At 36.3% G+C, this 24,432-nt stretch overlaps 1 protein-coding gene across 3 annotated transcripts in view; it reads left to right on the forward strand.

Moving 5' to 3' along the window:
- Positions 1-24,432, forward strand: part of LOC137401544 (copper-transporting ATPase 1-like) — an 82,390-nt gene that overhangs the window by 21,554 nt on the left and 36,404 nt on the right. For all 3 annotated transcript variants that reach the window (XM_068087957.1, XM_068087959.1, XM_068087958.1), the window contains exons 13-18: positions 74-234; positions 13,092-13,253; positions 13,548-13,708; positions 15,650-15,719; positions 17,792-18,026; positions 20,245-20,394. In XM_068087957.1, coding sequence (XP_067944058.1) covers positions 74-234; positions 13,092-13,253; positions 13,548-13,708; positions 15,650-15,719; positions 17,792-18,026; positions 20,245-20,394 — 939 coding nt within the window. The remainder of the gene's footprint in view (positions 1-73; positions 235-13,091; positions 13,254-13,547; positions 13,709-15,649; positions 15,720-17,791; positions 18,027-20,244; positions 20,395-24,432) is intronic.

A 24,432-nucleotide genomic window follows, 5' to 3' on the forward strand; every position in this document is an offset into this window, starting at 1 on the left:
TCAGCAAGACTAGTAACTCTAACTTCCAAGTATTCTCCTGTAAACATTCACACTTGAATTATTTATTCTTCAGGTGTTAAGTCCGTTCTCGTCGCCCTGATCGCTGGAAAGGCGGAGATTCAGTATGACGCGTCGTATATCCTTCCGGGTCAAATTGCTAACAAGGTCAATGATCTTGGGTTTGAAGCAACAGTGATAGACGAGGGAACAACTCAAGGCATCGTCGAACTAATGGTTGGTTGGAATTTGTTGTGCACACTTCCGTTTGTAGCTATCTCATACATTGGTTAGGTAGCATATGACACTACTTATTATGATTGGAATAATTCATCTGATCAGCTAATTTTACTGTACCAGAGTATGTAATCACTGCTGCTTGCTGCTCGTAAGGCTGGAAATACTAACATACATAGTGGTGGTGGATTTCTAATTATATCCAACGGAAGTGAACAGTAGTGTCTTTAAACTGTGGGCATAATCACATTTCAATTGAGTATCCTACGGTTAAAGCTAGCATTTCAATTGAGTATCCTACGGTTAAAGCTAGCATTTCAATTGAGTATCCTACGGTTAAAGCTAGCATTTCAATTGAGTATCCTATGGTTAAAGCTAGCATTTCAATTGAGTATCCTACAGTTAAAGCTAGCATTTCAATTGAGTATCCTATGGTTAAAGCTAGCATTTCAATTGAGTATCCTATGGTTAAAGCTAGCATTTCAATTGAGTATCCTATGGCTAAAGCTAGCATTTCAATTGAGTATCCTATGGCTAAAGCTAGCATTTCAATTGAGTATCCTACGGTTAAAGCTAGCATTTCAATTGAGTATCCTACGGTTAAAGCTAGCATTTCAATTGAGTATCCTACGGTTAAAGCTAGCATTTCAATTGAGTATCCTACGGTTAAAGCTAGCATTTCACTTGAGTATCCTACGGTTAAAGCTAGCATTTCAATTGAGTATCCTACGGTTAAAGCTAGCATTTCAATTGAGTATCCTACAGTTAAAGCTAGCATTTCAATTGAGTATCCTACGGTTAAAGCTAGCATTTCAATTGAGTATCCTACGGTTAAAGCTAGCATTTCAATTGAGTATCCTACGGTTAAAGCTAGCATTTCAATTGAGTATCCTATGGTTAAAGCTAGCATTTCAATTGAGTATCCTACGGTTAAAGCTAGCATTTCAATTGAGTACCCTACGGTTAAAGCTAGCATTTCAATTGAGTATCCTACGGTTAAAGCTAGCATTTCAATTGAGTATCCTACGGTTAAAGCTAGCATTTCAATTGAGTATCCTACGGTTAAAGCTAGCATTTCAATTGAGTATCCTACGGTTAAAGCTAACATTTCAATTGAGTATCCTACGGTTAAAGCTAGCATTTCAATTGAGTATCCTATGGTTAAAGCTAGCATTTCAATTGAGTATCCTATGGTTAAAGCTAGCATTTCAATTGAGTATCCTACGGTTAAAGCTAACATTTCAATTGAGTATCCTACGGTTAAAGCTAGCATTTCAATTGAGTATCCTACGGTTAAAGCTAGCATTTCAATTGAGTATCCTACGGTTAAAGCTAGCATTTCAATTGAGTATCCTACGGTTAAAGCTAGCATTTCAATTGAGTATCCTACGGTTAAAGCTAGCATTTCAATTGAGTATCCTATGGTTAAAGCTAGCATTTCAATTGAGTATCCTACAGTTAAAGCTAGCATTTCAATTGAGTATCCTATGGTTAAAGCTAGCATTTCAATTGAGTATCCTATGGTTAAAGCTAGCATTTCAATTGAGTATCCTATGGCTAAAGCTAGCATTTCAATTGAGTATCCTATGGCTAAAGCTAGCATTTCAATTGAGTATCCTACGGTTAAAGCTAGCATTTCAATTGAGTGTCCTACGGTTAAAGCTAGCATTTCAATTGAGTATCCTACGGTTAAAGCTAGCATTTCAATTGAGTATCCTACGGTTAAAGCTAGCATTTCAATTGAGTATCCTACAGTTAAAGCTAGCATTTCAATTGAGTATCCTACGGTTAAAGCTAGCATTTCAATTGAGTATCCTACGGTTAAAGCTAGCATTTCAATTGAGTATCCTACGGTTAAAGCTAGCATTTCAATTGAGTATCCTATGGTTAAAGCTAGCATTTCAATTGAGTATCCTACGGTTAAAGCTAGCATTTCAATTGAGTACCCTACGGTTAAAGCTAGCATTTCAATTGAGTATCCTACGGTTAAAGCTAGCATTTCAATTGAGTATCCTACGGTTAAAGCTAGCATTTCAATTGAGTATCCTACGGTTAAAGCTAGCATTTCAATTGAGTATCCTACGGTTAAAGCTAACATTTCAATTGAGTATCCTACGGTTAAAGCTAGCATTTCAATTGAGTATCCTATGGTTAAAGCTAGCATTTCAATTGAGTATCCTATGGTTAAAGCTAGCATTTCAATTGAGTATCCTACGGTTAAAGCTAGCATTTCAATTGAGTATCCTACGGTTAAAGCTAGCATTTCAATTGAGTATCCTACGGTTAAAGCTAGCATTTCAATTGAGTGTCCTACGGTTAAAGCTAGCATTTCAATTGAGTATCCTATGGCTAAAGCTAGCATTTCAATTGAGTATCCTATGGTTAAAGCTAGCATTTCAATTGAGTATCCTACGGTTAAAGCTAGCATTCCAATTGAGTATCCTACGGTTAAAGCTAGCATTTCAATTGAGTATCCTATGGTTAAAGCTAGCATTTCAATTGAGTATCCTACGGTTAAAGCTAGCATTTCAATTGAGTATCCTACGGTTAAAGCTAGCATTTCAATTGAGTATCCTACAGTTAAAGCTAGCATTTCAATTGAGTATCCTACGGTTAAAGCTAGCATTTCAATTGAGCATCCTACGGTTAAAGCTAGCATTTCAATTGAGTATCCTACGGTTAAAGCTAGCATTTCAATTGAGTATCCTACGGTTAAAGCTAACATTTCAATTGAGTATCCTACGGTTAAAGCTAGCATTTCAATTGAGTATCCTACAGTTAAAGCTAGCATTTCAATTGAGTATCCTACGGTTAAAGCTAGCATTTCAATTGAGTATCCTACGGTTAAAGCTAGCATTTCAATTGAGTATCCTACGGTTAAAGCTAGCATTTCAATTGAGTATCCTACAGTTAAAGCTAGCATTTCAATTGAGTATCCTACGGTTAAAGCTAGCATTTCAATTGAGTATCCTACAGTTAAAGCTAGCATTTCAATTGAGTATCCTACAGTTAAAGCTAGCATTTCAATTGAGTATCCTACGGTTAAAGCTAGCATTTCAATTGAGTATCCTACGGTTAAAGCTAGCATTTCAATTGAGTATCCTACGGTTAAAGCTAGCATTTCAATTGAGCATCCTACGGTTAAAGCTAGCATTTCAATTGAGTATCCTACGGTTAAAGCTAGCATTTCAATTGAGTATCCTACGGTTAAAGCTAACATTTCAATTGAGTATCCTACGGTTAAAGCTAGCATTTCAATTGAGTATCCTACGGTTAAAGCTAGCATTTCAATTGAGTATCCTACGGTTAAAGCTAGCATTTCAATTGAGTATCCTACGGTTAAAGCTAGCATTTCAATTGAGTATCCTACGGTTAAAGCTAGCATTTCAATTGAGCATCCTACGGTTAAAGCTAGCATTTCAATTGAGCATCCTACGGTTAAAGCTAGCATTTCAATTGAGCATCCTACGGTTAAAGCTAGCATTTCAATTGAGTATCCTACGGTTAAAGCTAGCATTTCAATTGAGTATCCTATGGTTAAAGCTAGCATTTCAATTGAGTATCCTACAGTTAAAGCTAGCATTTCAATTGAGTATCCTACGGTTAAAGCTAGCATTTCAATTGAGTATCCTACGGTTAAAGCTAGCATTTCAATTGAGTATCCTACGGTTAAAGCTAGCATTTCAATTGAGTATCCTATGGTTAAAGCTAGCATTTCAATTGAGTATCCTACAGTTAAGGCTAGCATTTCAATTGAGTATCCTACGGTTAAAGCTAGCATTTCAATTGAGCATCCTACGGTTAAAGCTAGCATTTCAATTGAGCATCCTACGGTTAAAGCTAGCATTTCAATTGAGTATCCTACGGTTAAAGCTAGCATTTCAATTGAGTATCCTACGGTTAAAGCTAGCATTTCAATTGAGTATCCTATGGTTAAAGCTAGCATTTCAATTGAGTATCCTACAGTTAAGGCTAGCATTTCAATTGAGTACCCTACGGTTAAAGCTAGCATTTCAATTGAGTATCCTACAGTTAAAGCTAACATTTCAATTGAGTATCCTATGGTTAAAGCTAGCATTTCAATTGAGTATCCTACGGTTAAAGCTAGCATTTCAATTGAGTATCCTACGGTTAAAGCTAGCATTTCAATTGAGTATCCTATGGTTAAAGCTAGCATTTCAATTGAGTATCCTACGGTTAAAGCTAGCATTTCAATTGAGTATCCTACGGTTAAAGCTAGCATTTCAATTGAGTATCCTATGGTTAAAGCTAGCATTTCAATTGAGTATCCTACGGTTAAAGCTAGCATTTCAATTGAGTATCCTATGGTTAAAGCTAGCATTTCAATTGAGTATCCTACGGTTAAAGCTAGCATTTCAATTGAGTATCCTACGGTTAAAGCTAGCATTTCAATTGAGTATCCTACGGTTAAAGCTAGCATTTCAATTGAGTATCCTACGGTTAAAGCTAGCATTTCAATTGAGTATCCTACGGTTAAAGCTAGCATTTCAATTGAGTATCCTACGGTTAAAGCTAGCATTTCAATTGAGTATCCTACGGTTAAAGCTAGCATTTCAATTGAGTATCCTATGGTTAAAGCTAGCATTTCAATTGAGTATCCTACGGTTAAAGCTAGCATTTCAATTGAGTATCCTACGGTTAAAGCTAGCATTTCAATTGAGTATCCTACAGTTAAAGCTAGCATTTCACTTGAGTATCCTACGGTTAAAGCTAGCATTTCAATTGAGTATCCTACGGTTAAAGCTAGCATTTCAATTGAGTATCCTACGGTTAAAGCTAGCATTTCAATTGAGTATCCTACGGTTAAAGCTAGCATTTCAATTGAGTATCCTACGGTTAAAGCTAGCATTTCAATTGAGTATCCTACAGTTAAAGCTAGCATTTCACTTGAGTATCCTACGGTTAAAGCTAGCATTTCAATTGAGTATCCTACGGTTAAAGCTAGCATTTCAATTGAGTATCCTACAGTTAAAGCTAGCATTTCACTTGAGTATCCTACGGTTAAAGCTAGCATTTCAATTGAGTATCCTACGGTTAAAGCTAGCATTTCAATTGAGTATCCTACGGTTAAAGCTAGCATTTCAATTGAGTATCCTACGGTTAAAGCTAGCATTTCAATTGAGTATCCTACGGTTAAAGCTAGCATTTCAATTGAGTATCCTACGGTTAAAGCTAGCATTTCAATTGAGTATCCTACGGTTAAAGCTAGCATTTCAATTGAGCATCCTACGGTTAAAGCTAGCATTTCAATTGAGTATCCTACGGTTAAAGCTAACATTTCAATTGAGTATCCTATGGTTAAAGCTAGCATTTCAATTGAGTATCCTACGGTTAAAGCTAGCATTTCAATTGAGTATCCTATGGTTAAAGCTAGCATTTCAATTGAGTATCCTACAGTTAAAGCTAGCATTTCAATTGAGTATCCTATGGTTAAAGCTAGCATTTCAATTGAGTATCCTACGGTTAAAGCTAGCATTTCACTTGAGTATCCTACGGTTAAAGCTAGCATTTCAATTGAGTATCCTACGGTTAAAGCTAGCATTTCAATTGAGTATCTTACGGTTAAAGCTAGCATTTCAATTGAGTATCCTATGGTTAAAGCTAGCATTTCAATTGAGTATCCTATGGTTAAAGCTAGCATTTCAATTGAGTATCCTACAGTTAAAGCTAGTATTTCAATTGAGTGTCCTACGGTTAAAGCTAGCATTTCAATTGAGTATCCTACGGTTAAAGCTAGCATTTCAATTGAGTATCCTACGGTTAAAGCTAGCATTTCAATTGAGTATCCTACGGTTAAAGCTAGCATTTCAATTGAGTATCCTATGGTTAAAGCTAGCATTTCAATTGAGTATCCTACGGTTAAAGCTAGCATTTCAATTGAGTATCCTACGGTTAAAGCTAGCATTTCAATTGAGTATCCTACGGTTAAAGCTAGCATTTCAATTGAGTATCCTACGGTTAAAGCTAGCATTTCAATTGAGTATCCTACGGTTAAAGCTAGCATTTCAATTGAGTATCCTACGGTTAAAGCTAGCATTTCAATTGAGTACCCTACGGTTAAAGCTAGCATTTCACTTGAGTATCCTACGGTTAAAGCTAGCATTTCAATTGAGTATCCTACAGTTAAAGCTAGCATTTCACTTGAGTATCCTACGGTTAAAGCTAGCATTTCAATTGAGTACCCTACGGTTAAAGCTAGCATTTCAATTGAGTATCCTACGGTTAAAGCTAGCATTTCAATTGAGTATCCTACGGTTAAAGCTAGCATTTCACTTGAGTATCCTACGGTTAAAGCTAGCATTTCAATTGAGTGTCCTACGGTTAAAGCTAGCATTTCAATTGAGTATCCTACGGTTAAAGCTAGCATTTCAATTGAGTATCCTACGGTTAAAGCTAGCATTTCAATTGAGTATCCTACGGTTAAAGCTAGCATTTCAATTGAGTGTCCTACGGTTAAAGCTAGCATTTCAATTGAGTATCCTACGGTTAAAGCTAGCATTTCAATTGAGTATCCTACAGTTAAAGCTAGCATTTCACTTGAGTATCCTACGGTTAAAGCTAGCATTTCAATTGAGTATCCTACGGTTAAAGCTAGCATTTCAATTGAGTATCCTACGGTTAAAGCTAGCATTTCAATTGAGTGTCCTACGGTTAAAGCTAGCATTTCAATTGAGTATCCTACGGTTAAAGCTAGCATTTCAATTGAGTATCCTACGGTTAAAGCTAGTATTTCAATTGAGTATCCTACGGTTAAAGCTAGCATTTCAATTGAGTATCTTACGGTTAAAGCTAGCATTTCAATTGAGTATCCTACGGTTAAAGCTAGCATTTCAATTGAGTATCCTACGGTTAAAGCTAGCATTTCAATTGAGTATCCTACGGTTAAAGCTAGCATTTCAATTGAGCATCCTACGGTTAAAGCTAGCATTTCAATTGAGTATCCTACGGTTAAAGCTAGCATTTCAATTGAGTATCCTACGGTTAAAGCTAGCATTTCAATTGAGTATCCTACGGTTAAAGCTAGCATTTCAATTGAGCATCCTACGGTTAAAGCTAGCATTTCAATTGAGTATCCTACGGTTAAAGCTAGCATTTCAATTGAGTATCCTATGGCTAAAGCTAGCATTTCAATTGAGTATCCTACAGTTAAAGCTAGCATTTCACTTGAGTATCCTACGGTTAAAGCTAGCATTTCAATTGAGTATCCTACGGTTAAAGCTAGCATTTCAATTGAGTATCCTACAGTTAAAGCTAGCATTTCACTTGAGTATCCTACGGTTAAAGCTAGCATTTCAATTGAGTATCCTACGGTTAAAGCTAGCATTTCAATTGAGCATCCTACGGTTAAAGCTAGCATTTCACTTGAGTATCCTACGGTTAAAGCTAGCATTTCAATTGAGCATCCTACGGTTAAAGCTAGCATTTCAATTGAGTATCCTACGGTTAAAGCTAGCATTTCAATTGAGTATCCTACAGTTAAAGCTAGCATTTCAATTGAGTATCCTACAGTTAAAGCTAGCATTTCAATTGAGTATCCTACAGTTAAAGCTAGCATTTCAATTGAGTATCTTACAGTTAAAGCTAGCATTTCAATTGAGTATCCTACGGTTAAAGCTAGCATTTCAATTGAGTATCCTACGGTTAAAGCTAACATTTCAATTGAGTATCCTACAGTTAAAGCTAGCATTTCAATTGAGTATCCTACGGTTAAAGCTAGCATTTCAATTGAGTGTCCTACGGTTAAAGCTAGCATTTCAATTGAGTATCCTACGGTTAAAGCTAGCATTTCAATTGAGTATCCTACGGTTAAAGCTAGCATTTCAATTGAGTATCCTACGGTTAAAGCTAGCATTTCAATTGAGTATCCTACAGTTAAAGCTAGCATTTCAATTGAGTATCCTACAGTTAAAGCTAGCATTTCAATTGAGTATCCTACGGTTAAAGCTAGCATTTCAATTGAGTATCCTACAGTTAAAGCTAGCATTTCAATTGGGTATCTTACAGTTAAAGCTAGCATTTCAATTGAGTATCCTACGGTTAAAGCTAGCATTTCAATTGAGTATCCTACGGTTAAAGCTAACATTTCAATTGAGTATCCTACAGTTAAAGCTAGCATTTCAATTGAGTATCCTACGGTTAAAGCTAGCATTTCAATTGAGTGTCCTATGGTTAAAGCTAGCATTTCAATTGAGTATCCTACGGTTAAAGCTAGCATTTCAATTGAGTATCCTACGGTTAAAGCTAGCATTTCAATTGAGTATCCTACGGTTAAAGCTAGCATTTCAATTGAGTATCCTACGGTTAAAGCTAGCATTTCAATTGAGTATCCTACGGTTAAAGCTAGCATTTCAATTGAGTATCCTATGGTTAAAGCTAGCATTTCAATTGAGTATCCTACGGCTAAAGCTAGCATTTCAATTGAGTATCCTACGGTTAAAGCTAGCATTTCAATTGAGTATCCTACGGTTAAAGCTAGCATTTCAATTGAGTATCCTACGGTTAAAGCTAGCATTTCAATTGAGTATCCTACGGTTAAAGCTAGCATTTCAATTGAGCATCCTATGGTTAAAGCTAGCATTTCAATTGAGTATCCTACGGTTAAAGCTAGCATTTCAATTGAGTATCCTACGGTTAAAGCTAGCATTTCAATTGAGTATCCTACGGTTAAAGCTAGCATTTCAATTGAGTATCCTACGGTTAAAGCTAGCATTTCAATTGAGTATCCTACAGTTAAAGCTAGCATTTCACTTGAGTATCCTACGGTTAAAGCTAGCATTTCAATTGAGCATCCTACGGTTAAAGCTAGCATTTCAATTGAGCATCCTATGGTTAAAGCTAGCATTTCAATTGAGTATCCTACGGTTAAAGCTAGCATTTCAATTGAGTATCCTACGGTTAAAGCTAGCATTTCAATTGAGTATCCTACGGTTAAAGCTAGCATTTCAATTGAGTATCCTACGGTTAAAGCTAGCATTTCAATTGAGTATCCTACAGTTAAAGCTAGCATTTCACTTGAGTATCCTACGGTTAAAGCTAGCATTTCAATTGAGTATCCTACAGTTAAAGCTAGCATTTCACTTGAGTATCCTACGGTTAAAGCTAGCATTTCAATTGAGCATCCTACGGTTAAAGCTAGCATTTCAATTGAGTATCCTACGGTTAAAGCTAGCATTTCAATTGAGTATCCTACAGTTAAAGCTAGCATTTCAATTGAGTATCCTATGGTTAAAGCTAGCATTTCAATTGAGTATCCTACGGTTAAAGCTAGCATTTCAATTGAGCATCCTACGGTTAAAGCTAGCATTTCACTTGAGTATCCTACGGTTAAAGCTAGCATTTCAATTGAGTATCCTACAGTTAAAGCTAGCATTTCACTTGAGTATCCTACGGTTAAAGCTAGCATTTCAATTGAGTATCCTACGGTTAAAGCTAGCATTTCAATTGAGTATCCTACGGTTAAAGCTAGCATTTCAATTGAGCATCCTACGGTTAAAGCTAGCATTTCAATTGAGTATCCTACGGTTAAAGCTAGCATTTCAATTGAGTATCCTATGGTTAAAGCTAGCATTTCAATTGAGTATCCTACGGTTAAAGCTAGCATTTCAATTGAGTATCCTACGGTTAAAGCTAGCATTTCAATTGAGTATCCTACGGTTAAAGCTAGCATTTCAATTGAGTGTCCTACGGTTAAAGCTAGCATTTCAATTGAGTATCCTACGGTTAAAGCTAGCATTTCAATTGAGTATCCTACAGTTAAAGCTAGCATTTCACTTGAGTATCCTACGGTTAAAGCTAGCATTTCAATTGAGTATCCTACAGTTAAAGCTAGCATTTCACTTGAGTATCCTACGGTTAAAGCTAGCATTTCAATTGAGTATCCTACGGTTAAAGCTAGCATTTCAATTGAGCATCCTACGGTTAAAGCTAGCATTTCACTTGAGTATCCTACGGTTAAAGCTAGCATTTCAATTGAGCATCCTACGGTTAAAGCTAGCATTTCAATTGAGTATCCTATGGTTAAAGCTAGCATTTCAATTGAGTATCCTACGGTTAAAGCTAGCATTTCAATTGAGTATCCTATGGTTAAAGCTAGCATTTCAATTGAGTATCCTACGGTTAAAGCTAGCATTTCAATTGAGTATCCTACGGTTAAAGCTAGCATTTCAATTGAGTATCCTACGGTTAAAGCTAGCATTTCAATTGAGTGTCCTACGGTTAAAGCTAGCATTTCAATTGAGTATCCTATGGTTAAAGCTAGCATTTCAATTGAGTATCCTACGGTTAAAGCTAGCATTTCAATTGAGTATCCTACGGTTAAAGCTAGCATTTCAATTGAGTGTCCTACGGTTAAAGCTAGCATTTCAATTGAGTATCCTACGGTTAAAGCTAGCATTTCAATTGAGTATCCTACAGTTAAAGCTAGCATTTCACTTGAGTATCCTACGGTTAAAGCTAGCATTTCAATTGAGTATCCTACAGTTAAAGCTAGCATTTCACTTGAGTATCCTACGGTTAAAGCTAGCATTTCAATTGAGTATCCTACGGTTAAAGCTAGCATTTCAATTGAGTATCCTATGGTTAAAGCTAGCATTTCAATTGAGTATCCTACGGTTAAAGCTAGCATTTCAATTGAGTATCCTATGGTTAAAGCTAGCATTTCAATTGAGTATCCTACGGTTAAAGCTAGCATTTCAATTGAGTGTCCTACGGTTAAAGCTAGCATTTCAATTGAGTATCCTACGGTTAAAGCTAGCATTTCAATTGAGTATCCTACGGTTAAAGCTAGCATTTCAATTGAGTATCCTACGGTTAAAGCTAGCATTTCAATTGAGTGTCCTACGGTTAAAGCTAGCATTTCAATTGAGCATCCTACGGTTAAAGCTAACATTTCAATTGAGTATCCTACGGTTAAAGCTAGCATTTCAATTGAGTATCCTACGGTTAAAGCTAGCATTTCAATTGAGTATCCTATGGTTAAAGCTAGCATTTCAATTGAGTATCCTATGGTTAAAGCTAGCATTTCAATTGAGTATCCTATGGTTAAAGCTAGCATTTCAATTGAGTATCCTATGGTTAAAGCTAACATTTCAATTGAGTATCCTACGGTTAAAGCTAGCATTTCAATTGAGTATCCTACGGTTAAAGCTAGCATTTCAATTGAGTATCCTACGGTTAAAGCTAGCATTTCAATTGAGTGTCCTATGGTTAAAGCTAGCATTTCAATTGAGTATCCTACGGTTAAAGCTAGCATTTCAATTGAGTATCCTATGGTTAAAGCTAGCATTTCAAGTGAGTATCCTATGGTTAAAGCTAGCATTTCAATTGAGTATCCTACGGTTAAAGCTAGCATTTCAATTGAGTATCCTATGGCTAAAGATAGCATTTCAATTGAGTATCCTAGGTTAAAGCTAGCGTTTGAAAGCTTAGTAGTACAGTAGGCGCTGCTACAACGTAAATAATTCGTTGCAGAAACATCTACGTTATAGGGATTTTATGTTATGCGAAGAGTAAAATACATGTTAATTGCCTAATTCATCCTAAAAAAAATTTCAAGCTCACCCCTTTGGCTATACAAAAAGGATAAACTAGACATAACTTTTGAAGTTGTGGGCTGCACCTTAACTGCAGCATTATTGCTCTGGATTAACATCCTTTCTCTTTTTTCTTATCAACTTCACTGGTTTTATAGACCATGATTGCCGTAATTTTACAATAAGTCAATGCATAGGCACATCTTCGGTGTTCATTTGCAACGATTTGCTTATTTATTCTAAGCAACAAAGTTTATTCTTCAAATTAAAACTAGTAACAAGTGTTTTATATGTCCACTATAACCCAAAACAAAGCATATTTTTACTATAAAAAATCGGTACTACCTGTTCATCGTCTATCCGCACCCAGAGGTCAAGATTAGGATAAAGAGAACTTTCAACGATACTCCGACTCACGACATGCAGATTGATAGACCGACACTGTAACTGGATCGCCTTTAACCAATATCGACCGATCACCTTCATGTATTTATAAACAATATGTCATCTACTGTACCTTATTCTCTGTTTTGTCGACACATCTGACGATTTATCATGACGAACTAGAATGTCACCAAAGTTATATATATATAATAGCTATAACGTTATAGGCACGTCACTTTTTCTCTCACAAGTTCATGCTTTCATTCAAATCAAATTTGAGAACTTTCCCGACTTAACACTCTACCTTGACACTCTACCTTGACACTCTACCTTGACACTCTACCTTGACACTCTACCTTATGGAGTTTTTTACGTAGTACAAAGCTAAAGCTTCACATAAATTCTTTGTTATCTGGAATCTACGTTATAGTAGGTAGTGGTAGTAGTTAATAGTATTAGTAGTTACTAGTAGTAGTGGTAGTAGTAGTTACTAGTAGTGCTTAGTAGGAGTTTGTCATAGCAGTTAGTAGCAGTTAGTAGAAGATAGAACTAAGATCCTGTGTCCTTAATCCTACACATTCTTTTGTTATTGATTATCACTTCAATAGTTCAGTTTCTTGCATACATGTAAAGTGTTCAATATATTCAAGTGTATATCATGTACATTCATATATAACATGTACATCTATATATTTATATGTATATAAAATATAGTTTTTGAGCTGTGAAACAAATTAAATAAATATTATGTATTTCTATGGGAGTGTTTTCACGAAATTAGGATGAATCTGACATTCAGGAGAATCTCATCATGAACTATTTTAATAGGTTTCGGCTGGACTGTAATTTTTTGCTTTTTGTAAAGAATGTAGTTGAGGTACCACCTGATTGTCAACGCACTTTGTCATACTATCTTTGCAGATTTCAGGGATGACCTGCTCTTCTTGTGTTCATCAGATAGAATCCAGAATGGCTTCTGTAGCTGGCATTCTGGAATGCTCTATTGCTCTCGCTACCAGCAAGGGTAGATTTGTATTTGATGATGAAAGAACAGGTGTGAGAAACATCATTGCTGCCTTAGAGGTTAGCGCTTTGCATTTTAAGTCCTATAATTTAGCAACCAACTCTCACTATTGTACTTATGTAATGTATATCAATGTATATCAAATATATATTCTATTGAGTGTTAGACATATAAAATATAGGTTGTGTTGGGTGTTACACATCAAATATATGTTTTTAACTCTTGAGCATTTCTATATGCTACTGCTAGGGAGTGCTTGTGTTTCCATATGCTAGTGCTAGGGATTATGACACAAGGTTGTTCACAGGTTCACATATGTAACACGGCCTCATCTTCACTTATTGATTTTGAAGGACATGGGCTATGGTGCCTCGCTGGTCGATAAAGACACCAGTCAGTCATTAGAAAAGGAACATCAAAAAGTTATTCGCATCTGGAAGAATTCTTTCCTCATCTCCCTTATCTTTGGACTGCCCAGCATGATCATCATGATAGTCCACATGGCAATGCATAAGTAAGTACAGACAGCATAGATGGCTATGAAAACCCAGTATTTACAGTGTGAATGGTCACTAAAGCGAGTACCCTTGAGTACATCGAGTACATCGAGTACATATAGAGCATACTAATTATTCTTTACAACATTATGGCATTCATTTAAAATCACACATCTATCAAATTGAATTTTTTTTCCAAGATGTAAGGATTTGATAGAAAATTGTTAAATTCAATACCTTTAAAGTAATTATGGTGCACCCTCAGGATACGATTACCCTGATAAATGAGTTTTTTACCCTACGAAGTGGAACATGATGATTTTTCCATCTCACCATAGGAATCTTATTTCACCATACAAATTCAACAAACTGTTCGCCCAAATTCAAATTTGGCAGTCGGTGTGCTTATAACGTACGTCAAAAGAACAAAGACACCGAAAGTTTGTTTACTGAAAATATTTTCACAACACCTGAAATAGACCTTGATGACCGATTTTTTTTAGTTCAGCAATTCTCGTGTGTAAAACCGTAATATTTTCCTTTGAAAACCAATAGCAAAGTTGGAGTTTCAATCTCTCTATACAGATGGTCCAGTGGTCAGACAACTTTCCTTAACCTGCTGTAACAAATCCACTTTATTACGAAAACAGCATTGTTCGGGTTTTCTTGCCGATTTGGGTTGAGAAATGTTTTAAACAGGTCCGCTAAAAGTTATAGTGAAAGCGAAGACAGAAACTCATAAGTGATAAAAAGTGGAAATTCAATAAAGTAGTTGAAAATACATACTAAAACTTTACTTCAAGTGTGTGTGTGTTTACTAAGCTAAACGTATTGGACATGAATTCAAAGTTTTTGTTATGCGCACATCTATTTTGAAAGTAAGAACTTTTTACGATTTGTAGTTTTGCTCATAACACATTGTAGCATTACATTTTAATGCAGATCATAACCAATAAATTCACTAAATATAATAAAGTTACTATAGGTAGCTATCTATATATTTCTCAGTGTTGGTGTGTATGATGTCCATCCAGCTATAGCTATTAAAATCCTGGAATATAGAATTCGTACTGAAGAAGATTTGATCTCGGACACTCTCGTTCACCAGTACACCGTTCCAATTAGGCCCCAGAGATTGATTTGTTCACTAGCCAATGTATGTCACCATATGAAAGCAAATACCTAATGGTTTTTCGTACTACGCAGGATGATTGCGTTACTTCCCGAAGACGAATAGCTCTCATTAGTAAGCGTACTCAAATTTTCCATTGGCAATGTTTCAGGCTAATAGCAAGTGGCAGGCAACTCTCATTACTTCTCATTGTTTATAAGCTGATTTTTAATACCCGGGCAACGCCAGAAAGCACAGCTAGTAGCTACTAAGGTTAACATACTATTTTGTTACTAATTTTTAATATGTACAGCACTTATACACTATTTTGACAATTTTTGTCATGGGATGTTTGCATTATATAATCACTGTGGTCTCTATACCCGTACATATGATTTTTTCACCATACGATGTCAACCCTAGAACGGATCAAAATCGTATCCTGAAGGTACACTGTGTATCCTGAATGTGCACTGCGTATCCTGAGGGTGCACCCTCAAGATTTCACCTGTTCTAAAAATATGACTGCAGGCAATTTTTCTACTTTGTTCTATATGTTGTATGACCCTATAATATGTTAGCACTGTATGACTCTATAATATCTCAGCACTGTATGGCCCTATAACATGTCAGCACCGTATGACCCTATATGTCAGCATTGTATGACACTACAATGTGTCAGCACTATATGACACTACAATGTGTCACTGCTACATGACACTACAATGTGTCACTGCTATATGACACTACAATGTGTCACTGCTACGTGCCACTACAATGTGTTACTGCTACATGCCACTATGATGTGTCACTGCTATATGACATTGAACTCTAGTCTGTATTGTAGACAATTGATCCTCATTCCTGGTTTGAGCCTTTCCAACTTGCTACTCGGTGTGCTCGCCACTCCAGTTCAGGTACATTTCATTCACTTTTAATCCTTTCATCCTAAATGATATTAGGAACACAATTGAAACTTTTCAGACTATAGCAGATAGTAAAATGTACAACATATGTAAAATAGTTGCATGATATAGTGGGATAGAATTTCAACAGCAGATCATGTGTTGTCTGTCACCTTACCTATCAGTGGGATCAGATCATGTTTTGTCTGTCACCTTACCAATCAGTGGGATCAGATCATGTGTTGTCTGTCACCTTACCAATCAGTGGGATCAGATCATGTGTTGTCTGTCACCTTACCAATCAGTGGGATCAGATCATGTGTTGTCTGTCACCTTACCAATCAGTGGGATCAGATCATGTGTTGTCTGTCACCTTACCAATCAGTGGGATCAGATCATGTGTTGTCTGTCACCTTACCAATCAGTGGGATAGCTGTGGTAAATCATCACTCGTCTGCAGAACTACTGATGCGGTTTATGCTGCAATTCTCCTGAAGTTGATTCTTTTGTAAAACTGTGTGTAAAGGAAGCGTGCAGGTAAAGGATGCATGCAGGTAAAAGATGTGTGTAGGTAAAGGATGCATGTAGGTAAAGGATGTCTGAAGGTAAAGGATGCGTGCAGATAAAGGATGTGTGCAGGTAAAGGTTGCGTGCAGGTAAAGGATGCATGCATGTAAAGGATTGTAAAGGATGCGTGCAGGGCTCCTTCACCAGCACTACGTCTAAACTCTAAATAGGAACTCGGTGTGTTTGAGAGTCCGGATACGTATTTGTTTAACTTAATATATTGTCCAAAGTACAACAAGATATGAGCTGGCGCAAACTGGCTCTGGTCTTCTCATCACTTGTATTAGCAAAATTTGTAAGTTTGTTTTCAACGCTCAGTAGGAATACTTGTGATTGGAACCTAGTCAAAGTTATAATGAATATGCTGCCAGCCATGGTTTGTTTTGAAGATTTTACGAAAATATTTAAAGGTTGACTTGCAACAAAATTCACATTACAGTTATTTGGTATCAAAAGATTCACCATGTCTTACTCTGTTGTGTTGTAGGTGTCAAATACGTGGAAATGTGATTACCAGCTCTTAAAAGCTCAAAAACGAAAAGCCGCCGTAGATTGGAATCTGTTTATTTATCTGACGTAGTCATTCCAGTTTGGTTATCGTCTTGTCACGTATGTTCTCATGTGAATTGAAAGGCCAATAAAAAGCTTAATGTAAAACTTATCGTAGCACTAGTTTATGACAAACACTTTGGGTTTTACCGAAGACCCCGTATCAAATATAGATGCTCGCTACTTTACAGTTTTCTTTCGGCATTATTCAATCGTCAAGTCGTAATCTGATCACGTGACTCAATACTTCGCAAATAATTTTTGCAGCTCTTTTCGATTATCACAGGTAACCAACAGGCTCGTCATGATTATCAGACAATGATATATACTCCTTCGAGGTAAGGATAGAAAGTTTAACGATTTTTTACGGTAAGTTATAAGATATCAGCGCTAAAAGTGACAGCATTACAATGACGATAAAACAGACGCGTAAAAACATTAGACATGGTTTTATTGAATGCGTGAAGTATATTTGTGAAAATATTTTGACAATTGAGGTTGCATGAAAGTGTAAACAGAAACCATCCTGTAACAACTACAGCCCATTTGTGCTGTTTTGGAAAGCGAATCCAAACTACGGCGGTCTCGTGTGGCTGCGATTAACTGTTCGTTTTTGAGCTTTTAAGAGCTTGTAATCACGTTTTCATATATTTTGCACCTACAACACAACAGAGTAAGACATGGTGAATCTTTTGATACCAAATAACTGTAATGTGAATTTTGTTGCAAGTCAACCTTTAACCAAAATGGCTGTGGTGGTGTCTTCTGTATTTTTGTATTTTGTTGCTCAATGATATGGATTATCAGTGTTTGAACTAATGCATTATGAATAGGGATTAATAATGCAAATGACCACTCATATAATGCTTTCCGAGTATTGCATTGGCTGACACAGTGCTTTTTTTGTCAAGCAACTTCCTTGATTGACGCATCGAGCTCATGTTTTTATGTTTTTATGTTTTTTTCAGTTTATTGGCGCGCGATATTTCTATATTCACGCTTACAAAGCGATCAAGCACCGGTCAGCTAACATGGATGTGCTGGTTGTGCTTGCTACGAGCATCTCTTACGTATACTCTGTGGGTGTCCTTCTTGGTGCTATGGCAGTCCGCATGGAGGGAAGCCCTATGACACTTTTTGAGACCACCCCTATGCTTGTAACATTCATCAGTCTCGGCAGGTGGCTTGAGCACATCGCTAAAGGTCAGTTGCCTTTTGCTTCAAGTGTTGCCGTCACTTTAGGAAAAATCTTTTTACCCCTGACCCATGTTCCAAAGCAGCCTAATCATTTTGCAAAACACCATTCGGGAGAGGCAGTTATATTTGTAACGATTTATACTCATTCAGCAGGGTTGTGCATGACCAGAAGCACAGGTCAAGGCAAAATGTGCACTATTGCTATTATTTTGGTCAAGGCAATTGCTATTATTTTAGAGCATTGGCAATTTATGATTCCTACATCATTTTCTTTGTCAAAGGATTTGGTAGATGACCTTTCAAGGTAGATAGCCTAGTAGATGGTCTGGTAGATAGCCTAGTAGCTAGTCCGGTAGATAGCCTGGTAGATGGTCTGGTAGATAGCCTGGTATATAGCCTGGTAGATGGCCTGGTAGATGGCCTCGTATTCATCAAAAAACCAAATCCTAAATATTACACAAACCGCCGTTGTGATTCTCCTATTCTCATCTGCATTAGAAATATGACAGCACCAAAAATTTTCAATTTTACCATTTCTGCTCACATATAGTACCGTCTAGGCTGCAGTAAATACATATGTGTATGCGGCCAGCAGTACCTGAACGGAATCACACAAAGGGCAGCCCACTGCAGGCAAGTCTGAAACTGAAGGAGAACACTGTATCCTTTTTAACAACTGCCTAAAAAAGCTAACTATAACTATACACTGGAACCTCTACTTACAAAAAGCTCTACGTATGAAATTTTTCGGACTAATATTGCTTCGATTTACGCAAGTATTTCTCGATACGCAAGATCGAAAAGCTTGTATACTAGCCCGTTCGCTTTATTTGTTTAAAAAGAAAAATGGACATAAAAACAGAAAAGCAAAAATGAAAGGATTTGCAATTTTGCTGTGTCTTCATTTTAATTTTACCAAGAATTTAATGTAGGTGTTCAGTTTTGTACATACGTTTGCTCTCGGCTGTCAACTGTTGGTAGCTGCCTCCCACTGTTATATAAGTTGGAGTTATCATATATCACATACAGAGTAGGACAACTTAGGTATTGAAGTTGAAGGTCTAGCAATTGAAGTTCAGTGTTTTCTGTAAGATGACGCAGCTTTTCAGTTTGTGCTGACGTAAATAAATCTTTCTACTTGCGTTCTTAAAGCATTTATTCTAAGCAAAACAAAACCAAGTCAACAATACATCTCCCACCTCCTTTTACTACTGTTTACTTCCTGCACTCGTCACTTGGCCTCATCTAAATGGCTAACGCCATTGAGACAGAAATTTAGATAAACAAACATACCATTCGTAGTTTTTATCTGTTATTTCTCTGTTCTTTTTTCTTTCCAGGTGTGCTTTTTTATTTATTATGTAGGAATATAAATCTAACATCTATTTGTTATACGTTTTAATCATTACATGTACTTTCAAATTATACAATGTTATGTCTTAGTTTGGTTGGGCGATGGAATGGATTAGGGCATTAATATGGTAAAATGTGATTTTACTTTTGGAATTTTTGACTAATAATATGGCTGCTGGAACAAATTAATTTCTTAAGTTGAGGTTCCACTGTGTTATCAAAGCATTCCAAAGAGAATAAAAAATTGTTCAAGGGATAATTTTTATTGCGTTTTTGCATTGTTTTATTTTTTTTCGTTATAGGCTATTATTTGTGCAAGTTCTATGTTTTCGGCGTCATTTTCTCAACACCAACAGGTGGTTAACAGGTGGTTATGAGTAAATAATTTTGAGTTAATCAATGTAATGATGTAATAAACATACCATTCGTAGTTTTATTCGTTCTCTGTGCAGCATTTTCTCCTCGTGATATATTTTTTTCTATAAATATATATGCAAATGCATATAATACAAATACATGTATATATATGTATATATTCATTTTTATATGTATACTGGCTTGTGCTCAACTTCAAAGTTCTACATTTCACGAGTATAATTGCTCCATTATGGTTTATTAGGTGGTAACAACACAAATGTAATAAAACAAGCATGAACAAATGCATTAACAAGAATTTAGCGGCTAAGTTGATTATAGAAATAAAAAACTACCATGTCACAGCGCGCTTAGTTCAAAGTCAATCTTGCAGATCTATGTGTTATAGTTTGTCCTTTGATAGAGCACCTGCAGGGGTCAGTCATATGGTGATAGCAGATACTATTTTGCATAGAAGTTTATTGCTGTTTCCAATTCTTCTTTCCGATCCATTTAGGTAAAACTTCCGAGGCCATTCACAAGCTAATGTCACTACAGGCGACAGAGGCTTTGCTTGTTACACTCGATGATGCGGGCAATGTGAAGAGTGAAGAGCGGATTAATGCTGAGCTCCTCCAACGGGGAGACATTCTCAAGGTTGTACCAGGTATGATTAACCTAGGAACTGACAACAGTCAGGAGTCAGCATATAGGTGACTGTTTCAGGGCATATCATATCTGGCTGTCTTTGTGGGCTCCACTCGTTAGCTAGTGCAATTTTTAAAGATGTGCTTGCACAAAATTTTAGTTGATTTTATTAGACAATATTATTCTATTTTATGCGATTGTTTTTGATGTTTGAGGTGGTCTGACTGCTTAGAGGTTTCAAGATTAAAATCGACAAAATTTCATTGCGGTTAAAACGCTCAGAAGTAAAATATGTTCTCCGACTTGCCCAAAATGATGTATATAGACCGTCTGTCTCTCACTCGTATTCGCATCGGCTATTGCTATCAAAGTGAAGTGCTACGCGGCTCTATTGGCATATACCGTATTTTAATTTATATTTGCTCATGGTTGTTGGAATAAAATTTCTAATCTAGCTACATACATATTGCTCAAATGTCTCAAACAAGGTAATTAAAATTTGTCCCATTTGTTTCCTCTAAATGCTGTGTAAACATATGAGTACCGACTACGATTCTGTCAGTCTATGGTAATTCGGTTGTGGAGTAAATTTAGTTCTTTGTATCAGCGAAGTTCTCAGTTGCTACTCACATGCGAAACTAGGTACTATATAAAAGTAATGCATGTACGAGAAGAATATGTTGAAATATATGACGAAACCAACTGTATCCCTAAAAAGTCATGTATAGTCAATGTTATGTAGTTATTATTATCATTTGTAGAAAATTTTCTACTGATTACTGTTGATAAGTTAATAAAGTACAAAACAAAATAATGTTTTGTTTTGAGCTGACCAAAATAGTGAATGCAAAACATAACATCAATTTTTTTTAAATTAACTTCAACCCGCCAATTCAATGATGAAAATAAACTTGTCTAGCAAAGGGTTAATAAAGCCCCTCCTACACCTGATCGGTGGTTTGTGGTTTGTGGCGTGGACTCGCCGCCAGTTTTCACTTAGTAGTGTAGAGCATAGAATTTCTCGAGTAGCTTTTAATATTTAGTCCATTGCTATGCCAAAGTACTTGCCAATACAGCTCTGATTACACTGTATAAACCCATCTGTCAGAGAAGTTTGTGGCACAGGTGGCAACAGGGCTATGGTGTATTCAATATGTTCTGGATGAGTATGCGACGGATATTTTGCATGATGATTTTTTAGACTATGTTTTTGGGTTTTTTTCAGACTATGTTTTTGGTTTTTTAGACTATGTTTTTTAGACTATATTTGTTAACTCGAGAGTTGTCGAGTAGTAAATAACGAGTTGACTGACTACAATCGATTTTGCTATGTTTCTCGTTAGTATATGTATTCATGAGTAGTAAAATTATTTCTTTTACATTAGTTTGGTAGATAGAAGAGACTCAAACACAATGATAGATATAGCTACCCACATTCTCATATCTTCCTCAGCAGCATCATGCCTGTCAGCTCTAACCATAGGCTGTCTGCCCCAATCTTTCACCACCTGATGCTCAAAGAAGTCTGAAACATTTTCGCTGGAACTAGAGGCCAAGTTGTAATGTTGTTAGGCAATTAAATGAGATACTGGTTGAAACAGATATCATTCAGTAAATCAATAACTTCCCCCATAATCGTCGGCAGTTCCATAGTGTTACTACGTTCGTTCCTCAAGTTTTGCCCAGATAATTTACTAAAAGTCACGCATCACCCCATCTTGAGAGATCATCTTCGCTTATGCTAATGCCTAACTTAACCAATTCTAACTGCGGATAGGGAATTCCCTAACAACGAGAATCTTTGAGATCACAGACAACTAGTTTGCTAATGATAACATTTATTGCGAAGTAAATAAAAAATTCATGCTGATCATTGGCCAAAGAAGAGGCCATAGATTTATCACTCAAATATTCATATATTTATCTGTGCCCATACACCATTTTATATGTCATAAGTTTACCACCCGTTTAAAACTGAGCGTTTTAACCGCAATCAAGTTTTGTTGATTTTAATATCGAAAAATCCTGGCAGTCAGATCACCTCAAGCATCAAAAACAATCGATAACTTCTGATAAAATCAACTAGAATTTTGTGCGAGTACATCTTTAAGCCATTTTATTAATTCTATCAGCTGCATTTGCTTTTATTTTAACCCAATCAAAGCCAATACAGTGCACCCTCAGAATATGATTTTGATCCGTTCCAGGGTTGGCATTGTATGATGAGAAAATCGTATGCAAATTTATAAAAACCATAGTAAATATATAATGCAAGCATTCCCTAGTAAAAATCATCAAAATTTATATAAGTGCAGTACACATTAAAAACTAGTAACAAAATAGTACGTTAACCTTAGTTATTATAGTTACCTCTAGTAACTTTAGTGTATTTAGTGGTTATGATCTGCAATAAAATGTAGCATTAGAATGTACCATAGGGAGTTTTTACCTTCAAGACAGATGTACGTATAACATAAATTTGAGTTCCCCTCAAATAAGTTAAGCTTACTAAACACACACACACACACTTGAAGCTAAGTTTTGGTATGTATTTTCAACTATTTTACTGAATTTCAACTTTTTATTACTAAAATTTTATCACTCAATCAGTTTCGGTCTTCGCTTTTACTGTAACTTTTACCTGGCCTGTTTCAAACTTTTTTCAACCTAATCCGGCAGGAAAGCCCGGATGATGCTGTTTTTGTAATAAAGTGGATTTTTGTTGGTAGGTTAAGAGAAGTTGTCTGACCTGTTTGAAGAGATCGCGACTCCCACTTTGCTATTGGTTTTAAAGGGAAAGTATTATCGTTTTACACACGAGAATTGTTGAGCTGAGAGGAATCAGTTGTCGTTTTTCTTTCAGGTGTTGGGAAAATATTTTCGGCAAACAAGCAAACAGCATTTTGGCGTCTTTATTTATTGACGTACTTCATAAGCACACCGACTGCCTAATCTAAACTCGGGCGAAAATTTTGTTGAATTCGTCTGGTAAAAAATATTCGTATAGTGTGGTAAAAAAATTATCATGTTCCACTTCATAAGGTAAAAAATCGTATATCAGGGTAATCGTATCCTGAGGGTGCACTGTCCCAACATCTGCTCAATTGACTTCAGTCATCTCATTATATCATAGTGAATGTACTTACTGGCTACTATAGATATCTCATTATATCATAGTCAATGTACTTACCAGCTACCATAGACATCTCATTATATCATAGCGAATGTACTTAGTGGCTACCTTAGACATCCCATTATATCATAGCGAATGTACTTACCAGCTACCATAGACATCTCATTATATCATAGTGAATGTACTTACTGGCTACCTTAGACATCCCATTATATCATAGCGAATCTACTTAGTGGCTACCATAGACATCCCATTATATCATAGTGAATGTACTTACTTGCTACCATAGACATCTCATTATATCATAGTCAATGTACTTACTGGCTACCTTAGACATCCCATTATATCATAGCGAATGTACTTAGTGGCTACCTTAGACATCCCATTATATCATAGCGAATGTACCTAGTGGCTACCATAGACATCCCATTATATCATAGTGAATGTACTTACTTGCTACCATAGACATCTCATTATATCATAGTCAATGTACTTACTGGCTACCTTAGACATCCCATTATATCATAGTGAATGTACTTGCTGGCTACCATAGACAACCCTTTATATCATAGTGAATGTACTTACTGGCTACCATAGACAAGTAAACACAATCTAGTCATTTATCAGTTTGAAATGTTTATGACTTTAAGCAATGATATACAGCCCAAAAGGATAGCCGACGGCTATCATATGGGCGCGGTTTAATGATGGAGCTCTATTAGGATTGTGCTAGCCTGGGTTTCAAAGCAAACACAACTCTCGCGGGGCGGTCGCGTTGCCTTGTTAGGTTTTAGAAAACACGAATCGCTGTTATCGTTTCATTAGCTTATTCAGCCAGTAGACCCCGACGGGTCACAATAGCAAACATTGAATTTCTGCAATGTAGGGGTAATACCTAACCAAAATAATGTATCTAATCAAAAT

The sequence above is a fragment of the Watersipora subatra genome, chromosome 8 (assembly GCF_963576615.1).
Source record: "Watersipora subatra chromosome 8, tzWatSuba1.1, whole genome shotgun sequence".
Taxonomy (NCBI): domain Eukaryota; kingdom Metazoa; phylum Bryozoa; class Gymnolaemata; order Cheilostomatida; family Watersiporidae; genus Watersipora; species Watersipora subatra.